Source organism: Polypterus senegalus, chromosome 10, assembly GCF_016835505.1.
Source record: "Polypterus senegalus isolate Bchr_013 chromosome 10, ASM1683550v1, whole genome shotgun sequence".
Lineage (NCBI taxonomy): Eukaryota > Metazoa > Chordata > Cladistia > Polypteriformes > Polypteridae > Polypterus > Polypterus senegalus.
Genome location: NC_053163.1, coordinates 26,680,967 through 26,693,872, shown reverse-complemented (window position 1 = coordinate 26,693,872; position 12,906 = coordinate 26,680,967). Strand labels below are relative to the sequence as shown.

At 41.1% G+C, this 12,906-nt stretch overlaps 1 protein-coding gene across 1 annotated transcript in view; it reads left to right on the top strand.

Moving 5' to 3' along the window:
• LOC120538138 (E3 ubiquitin/ISG15 ligase TRIM25-like) overlaps positions 1-12,906 on the top strand; it is a 50,279-nt gene that overhangs the window by 25,157 nt on the left and 12,216 nt on the right. Inside the window, exons 8-9 of the mRNA XM_039767575.1 lie at positions 3,327-3,944; positions 8,589-8,684. Coding sequence (XP_039623509.1) covers positions 3,327-3,944; positions 8,589-8,684 — 714 coding nt within the window. The remainder of the gene's footprint in view (positions 1-3,326; positions 3,945-8,588; positions 8,685-12,906) is intronic.

Sequence of the window (12,906 nt, the reverse complement as noted above, 5' to 3'; positions counted from 1 at the left end):
TTTGTGCAATTAACAACCCTTTATTTGAACCCAGGGTTGTCTGTGTGTATTTGTTTTTGGGGCTCTCTGGCAGCCCTGAGCTTTCACTATATGTATATAGCTTTACATTATTCTCTCTGGCTTGCATATTGTTGGCTTGCCTGTATTACAGGTGAAAATATAAATAATGCTGTAAAATGTTAAGTTGTGTTAACCATAAATTTATTAAAGCAAAACTGATTAACACATTTAAACTGAATATCTGCATTCTGTTCTTTTGCTCTATTTTTATTTGTCTTCTTCAATACCATTTTGTATGTGAGTACCTAAACTTAACCTCAGTGTACTCATGATTTCCTAAACATTTGTTCAAAGGCACATTTAAATAATAGCAAAGATGTCTGGAGGGAGAAAGGACAGCCAGCTAAGGCAGCAAGGAGAAGGCTTTTGTTGACATGTTATTGCTATTTCGAAGTACAGGAATGTTTAACTTTCAGTTACTTATTAATTGACAGAATAAAAGGTACATCTCTGCATTATTGTACACTTTATATGCAAAATAAACATGTCAGATGTTATATTTACATTTATTTTATTTTTATTTATTTAATTTATTATTGTTTTATTTTTTATTTATTTTTGCATTTATTTTAGTAAGTTAGTCCGTCATTCTCCAACCCGTTAATCCCAGCCAGCACAGGACAGAAGGCAGGAACAAAGCCTGGGCAGGGTGCCAGCCCACCACAGGGCATACACACACACCCCCACACACCAAGCACAATTTAGAATTGCCAATGCACCTAACCTGCATGTCTTTGGGCTGTGGGAGGAAACCCACGCAGACACGAGGAGAACATGGAAACTCTACGTAGGGAGGACTCGGGTAGCAAACCCAGGTCACCTTACTGCGAGGCAGCAGTGCTACCCCTGCGCCACTGTGCCACCCGCATTTATTTTATTATTTATTAAAGTAGTCTCTACATTATGGTACACATTATATGCAAAATAAACATGTCAGATCCTATTTTTATATATACGTTTGCATATATTTACTTTGCAGAAGCTTTTATCCAAAGTGACTTACAAAAAAAGGTTAACAATGGAGTAACATTAGGCCAGGACCTGTTTGTTCAGCAAGTGTAATAAGAAATAAGTTCAAATAATTCAGGCCCAGGAGGTAACTACATGGAGTTTGACGGCTCTCTCGGTGGATTTTTCTCCTGCAGCCAAAAGACTTGCATTCTAGTTTGTTTGGCTGCTGACACCGGGCTGAGTATTCATGAGGGAGGATGTGTATCAACGTCTTCCTTCCAAAACCCTAAAACTTCCAAATTGACAAGAACAGGCCATTTAGCCCAACAGGCTCAGCCACTTAACTCCTCTAAAAAAACATCAAGTTGAGGGCCCAGCTCTGTGAACATTGAACACTAGAACACTACACTAGACTATTCCAGCTTTTGAAGTTGGTGGGAATAGTTAGAAACACATTACTAATAGTATAACTTAAGCATAGCTGCTTTTGTTTAGAATTACCAAAGTCCTGCAGCTTTTAGCTCACTTCACAGGACAATTCTGTCAATAGCCAGACCCATTTTCAAATTATTCCACTGACCAAGTATCTTCATTTTGATCACTCTGATTAAGTTCAATGCATAATATAACAGTGTGAATGAAACAAGATAAATAAGCTTTAAACAAGAACTTTCCTTTTCTTTGCAGTATCCATTATCCATGTTTGCTTTGAATTTTACTACAACTTTTAAAACAAAAATATTTGGATTGAGGAATTATTTGAAAATGAGCCCAGCTATTGCTGGGACTGTCCTATGAAGCAAACTAAAAGCGGTAGAACTTTGGTAATTTTGGTCAAATGCAGTTGCTCTTACGTTAAACTTTTAGTAGTGTGTTTCTAACGATTCCTATCAGCTTCAAAAACTCAAATAATTTAGTGTTGCATCCAGGTATGCAAAGTTTATAGAAACTAACTCTGTTATATAATGCCTTTATCTATCTATCTATCTATCTATCTATCTATCTATCTATCTATCTATCTATCTATCTATCTATCTATCTATCTATTATATAGTCCCTTTCATATCTATCTATCTATCTATCTATCTATCTATCTATCTATCTATCTATCTATCTATCTATCTATCTATCTATCTATCTATCTATCCTACCTACTGTACTAAAATTAAAATCCATCTGTCTGTCTCTCTATCTATTGTGATGGATGAACGGCCAGGAGGTAGCCCCCCTAGGCTGCAGCAATGCCTCAGCCCTGTTAGTTTCTGTGGGGGCCACCAGAAGGAGCTGCAGAGCCCTACTTTGGACTTCCACCACACCTGGGAGTACTTCCAGATAATGCTGATAGGCCACCTGAAGTGCTCTCAGGTGCAGCATAAAAGGGACCACCTCGCCTCAGTTGAGGGGGCAGAGTTGGGAGGAAGGGAGATGAAGCTTGCTGGAGGTGGACTGTGTGTGTGTGAATGAGAGAGAGAGAGAGAGAGAAGAGAGGAGGAGGAAAGAAAGAAAGAGAGTAGGTGAGAACAATTGAAAAGTGTTTCCCACACCTAAAATAAACGTGTTCTGAGCTGGACTTGTGCCTTGTGTCTATCTGTGGTGGGTGTTGGGAAGCTGTTGCTATCATATAGTGCCCTTCATATCTATCTATCATATTGTGCCTGTCACATCAATCAGTCAATCTATCATATAGTGCCTTTCATATGTATCAATCAGTCAGTCAGTCAGTCATTATCCTACCCGCTACATCCTAACACAGGGTCACGGGGGTCTACTGAAGCCAATCCCAGCCAACACAGGGCGCAAAGCAGGAACAAATCCCCAGGCAGGGTGCCAGCCCACTGGAGGGCACACGCACACCAAGCACACACTAGGGACAATTTAGGATCACCATCTATAAGTCATATAGTGCCATTCACACAGTCAATCAATCAATCAATTATTGATTAATACAGTGCCTTTCACATCTATCTATCTATCTATCTATCTTAATCAAAGTAGGTTTCTGGATGCTATTTGATTTTTATTATTCATTTTTTTATTAATTTTAATTGTATTATTTGTTATTTGTATAAATGCACATGATAATAATTTAGTGAATCTAATAAGAAAGGTTTCATACCTGAGCTTTCTTTACACTAATAATGAGAAGTGCCATAGGTGATATCTAACAAGGCTTGAAGCAGTTCAAAGGTGGCACTGTACAAAGTGGAGCCTGTGTGTCGTGTTTGTGCTGCACAGCCACACAAGTCGTCAGTTTATGCCCCGGGCTTCAGCTCAAAGCTCCACCTTTTTCTTTTGTTTTCTTGTTTGGAAAACAGTCACTTTCACTTTCACTTCTCCAGACTGACTCCTACACAATGGCCGAAGCAGCCATGCTCAAATTACAGGATCTGATTACCTGCTCGCTATGTCAGGAGACCCTGCAGGACCCCGTCCTTATCCCCTGTGGACATAACTTCTGTAAGGGGTGTATCACTGCTTACTGGCCTCAGGCAGGTGTCTGCAGCTGCCCGCGGTGCAGGGAGGACTACAGCACAAGGCCCAGTATGTCTCACAACACTGTGCTGGCTGAAGTAATCCAGACATTACAGAAACCAGAAGCAGATTTCAATAATTCTCAGAAGGAAACTAGGCCGGGGAACATTGGCTGTGATGCCTGCACAGGGAAGAAGCACCAAGCTGTGAAGTCCTGCCTGACATGCCTGGCCTCCTTCTGTGAGGAGCACATCCAGCCCCACTATCGAGTTCCTACTTGGCAGGCTCATCGGCTGATTGACCCAAATGAAAATCTGGCACAGAAACTCTGCACCGAGCATCATAAAAATTTGGACTTTTTTTGCAGAACAGATGAGAAGTGTATCTGTGTTCAGTGTGCGCTGATTGGACATGGCCGGCATGAAGTGGTGGAGCCAGAGAAGGAAAGGAAGGTAAAACAGGTGAGTTGGCGTGACTCATTTCACTAAGTTGAAGCAAGTATTTCAAAATGGAATCATAGGTATGAGCAGCATTAGTTGGGCTTCATTCCAGTCCACATGTGCGCCTAATTGTATTTACTGCTCATAAAACTCTTGTTTTAAAATGCTGAGGTCCTTCAGAGAAATCTGATTGGTCAGTTAGGCTTTGGTAATGCAATTGAAAGACAGAGTGCGAGTGTGAAAGACACAAGCAGGAGTAAAGGGATGTGAGTGAATCACCTTCAAAGACGCGAAGTATAAAACTGAACAGGAGGTGAGGAAGGCGCCTCAGAGTTAATGAGAGTCTAAGAAGCAGGCCTTAAGGAAGCGTCCTCAAGAGGGGGATTGCCGATGAAGAAACTTTATTAAAGACTGCTTCGCCTGCGTAGTAGTGAAACAGGACAAACTTTAAAGATCAATAAACAAACAGGTATCGCTACCTAATCAGAGGCAAGGTACACTCCAAAACAAGACCAGAGGTAGAGCAATTAGAATGGAGGCTGGCGCGTGAGTGAGGAGGTGCCCTGCCTGGCTCCCCACTCCTACCACAGCCTCTGTCTTGGAATAGCACAAATATATCGCTCCTGCAAGCAAACTATGATTGTTAGCGGGATGAGATATCAATATCCACCAGAATGTTCAAGCAAATTCTAGAAAAAAACTCAATTTAAATCTGTTAAGAAGTTCTCTCGTGAAAGGAAGACTGACATACAGACAGACAGATGGTGGATTTTATATATAGAGAGATGTAAAATGCTATGTTGTGTGGTCCATGACATTGTGCAAGTTTTAACTAAATAATTGTGCCCTGAGAACATGAGAGCTCGGAATCGGGTGTGCACAAGTGCTCAACTCCAGCGATGGAGTACGAATATGAGCATCAGTCAGGTCCCCTCGGAGAGAGAGACATATCACGTCACCGCCCAATTAGGTCACATGATAAATGGAGCCTGCAAAGCAGAGAGGGGTGGAATAGGAAAAAGGACTGAAGAGAAAAAGATCAGAAAGAGTCAATGGTGGTTAAAAGGAGAGAAAGAGCGACTGGATGAGAGACCCATGTAGAAGAGAATGGAGGCAGATGGTCGGGTGCAGACCCTGAGTCTGAGGAAATGGCACTCCTATTGTGTGACTTCCAGTGAGTGGGACGGGTCCAATATGCGATATCTCCTGGCAGCAGGGGATGTGTGGAGCTCAGCATGGTGCCCCATAATTGCTGAGGGCCCAGCAATGGGGATCCGAGCCAGAAACAGATATTTGACTGCACCTGTCTGGAGGACGTCACCTCTGGCTGCAAGAGCCCACTGGGGGCAAGTGGAGGAGATATCAGTTTTGGATGGAAGCATTGGGGCTCATAAGTTTTCTAAAGGAGGATTCTAACTTTGTTTTCATGGATTTATTTATGGGATTTTAAACCTCCGCAATTGTCACAGTTTCTATAGATTATTTATATATCAAAGAGATGTGATTCTCTGCACCAGTTCCACTGATTGTTTTGGATTTGATTTGATTTGATTCACTTTTTTGGAACCAACCCCTTGCAGTCTCTGTGTATCCTCACCTTCCCAGGCTCATCTCAGTGCCAGGTTAGAAAGGCTCCCAAAAGCATCCAGGGAAAAATTGAACTGACCCTGAACATCACAGATGCACGCTGACATAGTCCCCATTAAAGACTGAAAGTACAAAACCGGATAGGAGGCGACAAAGGCAGTTAAAGAATAATGAGAGTCTGAGAAACTGGCTTTATGGGAACACGCTTGAGAGGGGGTTTGCCGGTGAAGACACGTTAGTAAAGATATAAGACGCTGTGATGAGTGGTCTGTGACGTTGTGCACACACGGAGCTACAGAGAAAAGGCAAGAGATAGCAAATATCTTTTAGTCATTTTGCTACCCATATTCGACAGGTACCATGGCTAGTTTCTTAAAAAAAATGGGTTCAGTGTGGCATTATGGAATAGCAAATTTTGTTATTGCGACATTGTTTTTGGGTACTGGTTCTGTGCCTAGCTGTGGTACCATGATCTCCCCTGGTTGTCCACAGCCTTCACATCTTCTTGAACCCAGGTTATTGATAGTCATGACCGGGATGGACTAGTGTAATGAGGACACAAACAAGCAAGACTGGTGCAAAATGTGCTAGTGCAGTTTATTCCAAACAGGCAACATGCAAACAGTGCATTGCAGAATATTCCATAGTGAAGATTAAACCAGTAAATAAATTTCATTAAATATTTCCTTTTAAAAGAGAACAAAAAAACACACAGTCAGGTTTGTCTCCTCTCTTGCATCTTCTCCAGTGCTCTCTCTCTAACTCGTCTCCTCTGCTCACCCTCCTAGGGTGTCACAAACACCAAATACAGTCAACCTTCCAGCTCCCTCATATCCCACCAAGCTGGTACCTATGTAATCCCACCCTTCGGCACTGACAGACTAACATAAACCTAGAACGCTCCTCCATTCATGGAGCACCAGATCCTTCACTCCTCTCGGGGTCTCCCAAACTGCTTTACCTTCTTGCAGTGGTCATGAGGATGCTAGGATTCACACTGTATGAAGGTGGGGATTTATTTATTTTATTATGGGGACCCCCAAGAACTCACCCGACCCTGACCCAACACACACACTCTCATACACAGAGTCTCAATGAATTGATCAATGATGATGATATAATAAGAATAAAACAGTATACTATATTAAGCAAATTGTAACGATGAGAAAATAAAACAATTATACTGTATATACTCATGTATAAGTCGGATTTTGTAACCCGAGAAATTGATCATAAAATCCCCCAACTTATACGCCCGTTCAAAAATACGACACTTAATTTTTTTTTACATCTTCTTGCCTTCTCCAATCTTGCATCAGTTTCTCAGACATGTCAAATTTTGTTGCAGCATCACAGTTACTAATTTCTTTTGTCACTTCAATTACTTTTAATTCAAAACCAGCTTCATATTTTTTTATGATCGAATGCCCCATAGTAGATAAGGGATGCTCTTATGATAAAGGAGTAGGAGGGTGTGAGATACAAAAAACACAAAATAGTGCCAATACTCGCTTCAGAATAGTTTGGGTATTACCGTGTGGTCATGTAGGCACAAAGCATAGAAAATAAAAAGGCAGTGTGCTCCGTGGTTACATTCTCAGGTGTGGGTTAGCATATCATAATCTCTTGGATCAATAGCGTGAGTTTTCCGCATTCAACTTACACGACCAACATTATAAAATACCAGAAATTATACAGTAAAATCAAGCCCCGACTTATCCACAATTATATACGGTACTAAACAAACGATGCATACACAAAAACCCTCCCCACTTCTCCTGATGGGGATAACAGTTTATGAACTAGACAATCAATAAACAACACTTACAATGCAGTCCAGTGCAAGAGGTGTGGATGATGGTGAGAATGAATTGAGATGCCAAGTGAAGAGTTTCCTGAATGGTATGAAAGTTTTGGGAGCACTCCCCAGGCGCAGACGTTTACCGATTTAGACAAAATTACACAAACAAGCAGGCAGAGGACAAACACATAAATCCCGAATGAAACCTTAATGCACAAAACAAATATATGCAAATGATCGCGATCCCACCTGCGTCTTTCTGGCTCCTTAATTATCTTTCTTCCCAGCAACCAATGCACCCACTGAATTTGCCCAATAGTTTTAATATTACCAGGGCTGCTGGGAGTTGTAGGCAATTCACGTAGCATTGCACGACATTAGCACAATCCTGCTCTCTCCTTTTTCCTCAATTTTACCTTCTCTTTCATTTCTTTCTGTTTTTTTTCCCTTTTCATCCCCTGTGCTTACTGACCTATGGAACTACCAAAGAGTAATAGGGACGCATTTCCCAAATAACGCTCCATGGCCAGAAGTCAATCCAGCTTACACCTACACCCACTAACGTGCTTCACCACAGGTCCTGCTATATGGAGTTTGAATGTTTTCCCGGAGTTTCCTCTGGGAATTCTGGTACTTTATGACAATCCAATGACAGGCTGTCAATCAGTCAGCAACAAAAAAAAAATAGATAGATAGATAGATAGATAGATAGATAGATAGATAGATAGATAGATAGATAGATAGATAGATAGATACTTTATTAATCCCAAGGGGAAATTCACATAATCCATAGCCCTGATTGACTTTGAGAGTATGGCCTGCAATGGACTGACACTGCCCTTCGTACTTTGTTGCCAACATGAACTGTGAAATTAGGAAATACACCATTCAGAATTTTTAGTGTGGATTGCATGCCTCAGAGTATTGCATCTTGGTTTGTATTTGTATGTTGTATGTTGTAGATCATCCATTGGTCTAACCCACAGACAGGCCAGGTAAGACTAAGTTAAGGAAACATTTACAGAGACAGGGAGAGTCAGTAGATTTCCAGCAAGAAGCTAGGATCCTGGCTTTCATTAAAAATGTAGTCAATGTAGAATTGTTGTGTGCCATTTGCAGGATTAATATGGTACTACTGAAAGCCTAGAGAACATGGGCAATGCCCACTTGGTTGTACATCCGACTTCTCTGTTTAGAAAACACAATGGACGTGTACTAGCAGACCAGTGACTCAAAAACCCAATGAATGTCTACGATATTTCTCTATTCCCACACAGACCCAACTTGCAATGAGAATAAGAAAAAATCAGAAGAGTATTGAAGAGAAGCAGAACACAGTGGATGAGCTCAGACATGCTGTGTTGGCAATTAATGTGAGTTTGGTTTTATTTCATAATGTCATGAATGCATTTTTTATAAATAAAGGATCACACAGAATGTAAAGTGAATTTTAAGAGTGATTGCAAAAAAATATACCGAATACAAATAAACAATTTTAGACTTTGTGACCAAAACACCATTGCAGATAGAAGCAGGTCACTTTATGTGTCATTATGCTCATAACTGACACCAGAAGTGCATGAATGTGACCGACATAAAAAGATGATGACTGGATACTGACAAATAATACTGTAGATACAGCAGATACACAGATATGAAAGGCACTATATCTATGTAACCTGGTCAAGTTTCAAAATGAAAATATAATTTTTTTTTTTTTGTAAATAAAGTTTATTGAAGGAATTGGGATACAAGTTGTGGGAGTTGGGTAAAGTTGAGTATATATATGGGTCGCCTGATTGGCGAAAAAAAAAAGAGGAAAGAGTTCGTTGCCAGAAGAGACTGTTGAGGCAGCACGCCGAAACAAGGAGCTGCTGAAAGAGTCGTAGTTGAGGCAGCACGCCGAAACAAGACGTAAAGAAAGAGTTGCAGAAAGAGAGGCGTCATTGAGGCAAAACACCGAAACAAGACAGAAAGAGAAAAGAAGAGGCGCTGTAAAAAAAAACCAATAAAACGCCTAAGCAAGACGGAAAGAAGACAGAAGAACTAAATTTAGCACACGGCTAAAACATAAAAGGAGTTGTGTGATAAAGGGAAAGCTGGCAGGCAGGACACAAGTGCAGAAAGTGTTTTGTTTTAGTAATATCTGAGTACCAGTGCTTGGATTTGGGTGTTACCTGGTTTAAAGTGGGCTATAGTGAACCTGCCAACAATAGAGGTGGCGACACTGTTATAAAGAGCTCAGGCCTTTGCCTACCGATTAAGGAAGAGTGGTGCAAGGGGGTTACATCTATATGATAGATAGATTCTAGCATAGTAGGCAGGATCAGATAGATAGATAGATAGATAGATAGATAGATAGATAGATAGATAGAAATTTATTTGTCCTCAGGGGGAAATTTTACTTTTTACAGAAGCTCTTTAAATAAGTAAATGCCCATGGTATAAATCACCCTATGGTCTAGATACACAGACAAGAATAACTAAAAAGGAAGTAAATTAAAAATGCAGATGTATTGGTGTTAGTATAAAGGAGCCCCAGTATTTTCTTGACACACTTTTGCTGAATAATTACTTGGCTGGAAGTCCCCAGTGTAATAGTAACTTGAGGGTGCCACTACTGCCAGCACAATAACACCGCAAATTCACAATTAGCATGTTCCTTAATTATATAAACTACTAATCAAGTCTGAGAGCAGCCAAATGATTAGTCTTTGTGTCATGACACACAGTGCTCACAAAGATGTCAGAATGGTATAATGCTGGCTGTGACAACATAAAGCCTGTTATGCCTGGCGCTCATTCTCAAGGACCACCAAAGCAGAAAGGCTAATGAACTGTACCATGGTCCATTGTGGTGTTTTCTTTTTTTTTTTTTTTTTTTAGTGGTTCCTTACATGACGGATCTGCATGGATAATGCAACTGACTACAATCTGTTAGCTCATAGACTGGACAATCCTAGCATCTACTGCAATGTCTGCCATTGTCCATATTTCTGCACCTCTGTTGGGCATGAAGTTCCTGAGCTGCTATTTTCTATCATCAGGTCTTATATTTAGTGATGGTCCTGTTTCTGTCTTAACATTGGTGATCATTCAATATGCAGGAGTAACTAAAATTAAAAGGGATAAGTGGAAAAAAATTACTGCATATTGTGTCAGATAGGGGGTGCTATCGCTCCCTTGAACCCTTGACCAAGACGTCAGAAACGAGGTAAAAGTCCAAATATTGACTTTATTAATAATGCACAGTGCACAAAGCACTCTCCACTCCACAATATTCATTAAATTAAACAATACACTAATCAATAAACTCTCCACCACTCCCAGATGTGTTGCCACCCTGCCACCCAGCTCAGCTCGACATCTGGGCGTTCCCACAGTTCTTTTATAGTCCCTGACCCGAAAGTGTTTCCCATCCTTCAGTCCATGATTCCTTAACACTTCCGGGTCAGATAAAAAGTCCTTTTCTTCACCCCAGAAGCACGTCATTCCTCTTGTCCATGTGACTCGGACATACTTCCGGGGCGTAGGGCAAATAATCTTTTCTCCTCCCTGCAGCTCCATCTAGAGGCCCCTGTGGTATCCAGCAGGGCTGAGGATGAAAATTCCACTGTCCATAATTCCCTGCTGGTATTCGGGGCACCTCCATGCTGCAGGGAGGGCTCCACCTGGTGGTCTGGGGGTATTGGCCGGGATGACTGGCCATCCATAGACCACAATATCTATCTATCTATCTATCTATCTATCTATCTATCTATCTATCTATCTATCTATCTATCTATCTATCTATCTATCTATCTATCTATCTATCTAGTGCCCAGAAACACATAGGTGAGCCTTTTTAGATGGTAAGTATAATTTTTGATGTACATAATGTCAAATGACTAACAGACTCTGACCGTACTGGTCAAATTTAGGACCAGTACCATTAAGATGGAAGTTGGCAATCTAAGCTGAGATGAACACATTCCTCAGCCAACTAACATGATTAGAGAGAAAGAGAGCTTTGCAGAATAACATGCTCTGCAAGAAAATTCTTTCAAAGTCTTATCATAGTCTAAAGTGGTAGATATAGATAGGGTTGCCCTACAAGGGATAGTTGATATATTTCACCACCCTTGCTGAAGTAAAGTCGGCTAAGCCTTGGACTAGACAGATGCAAATGGTGCCTGAGCCAAGGTCTTGATGTGAACCTGCCAGCAGACCTTACTTGATCAATTAACTTTACCTCCATAATCAAGAAGGCGCAGCAGTGTCTCCACTTCCTTCAGTGGTTGAATAAGGCAAGCTGTCCCATTCTCAGCACATTCTACAGGTGCACCATTGATAGCATTCTGACCAGCTGCATCACTGTCTGGAGCTTCAGTGTCTCTGATTGTAAGGTCCTACAACAAATAGTGTACACAGCAGAAAATATCATTTTGACCTCTCTGCCCTCCACTAAAGACATATGTATTAAGCTTATAGCATTATGGAGGACCGCTGCCACCCCTCCAGTAGTTTTTCAATTTACCACACGTTTCTGTAGCATCTGAGTCAGTTCTGCCAGATTCTGCAACAGCTTCTACCCCTTGGTTATCTGGACTTTGTGCTGCTCCCCTGCCGTCAGATCTGCTTCTGCTGTAGTAGTTTATTTGTTTGTAGTACAGTTGTTTAATTTCTTACTTTTGTAGATTTTATAATTATTTAGTTATAGTATAGTATAGTCCCTTATCTGTCTTGCACTTGTGTGTTGATGAATATGTTGCACCAATCTTATCTGATGTCACTGTATGCTGCAATATGGTGTAAGGATGGTATAACACTTGACTTGACTTGATGTGAACCCAGGACTCTAGAGGTTAACGGCAGCAGCGCTGCCCACTGCACCACCATGCTGCCTCATCTGAGGAGGGTATATGAAGACCATAATGCTTAGAATTAATTAATCATGCAGGATGTATGGTGAAGAGAAACCTCAAAAATGCTAAACACAGAGGTACACAAGTTTCAGCAGGAAGAATGGGGCTGGATTCTGGAATGTAAGCACAGGAGAGGAGCAGGCCCAGGTTCTACTTGGTCTTGCTAAAATGTAAATATGTTGAATAAGCTTGATGTCTTGTAAGCAGAGTGGTGGCTCTGAGGGTAGAGATCTGTGCCAGCAGTAGGAAGGTTGCTGGTTTGAATCCCATAAATACCAGAAGTGATTCCACTGAATTGGGCCCTTGAACAAGGCCCTTAACCTGCAATTGCTCTGTCCTGGGTATGACGTTAATCTGCATCAGGTCCCCCAATTTACAAGGGAAAAGTTAGGAGTTGGTAGTGAGATTGGCACTCCAGTCACTGAAAAAAGACCTCACACCATTCCCTTTGAACTAGTATAATGGTGAGGTGTCACCCATTGCATGGTTGCAGTTTGGTCCTAATTTCGGATCCTGAGGTAGTTTGTCATGTGGTGGGTACGGAAACTCACTGTATCAGTATATGCTCCTAACCTCTATTCATGTCTCCATTTGTTCCTGGAAATGAATTACAGTGAGAAATGCACATTTCCATCAAAATTAATCAACCATGCAATCATTAAAGCGGCTGCACAAATTCTCAGAGAGTTAG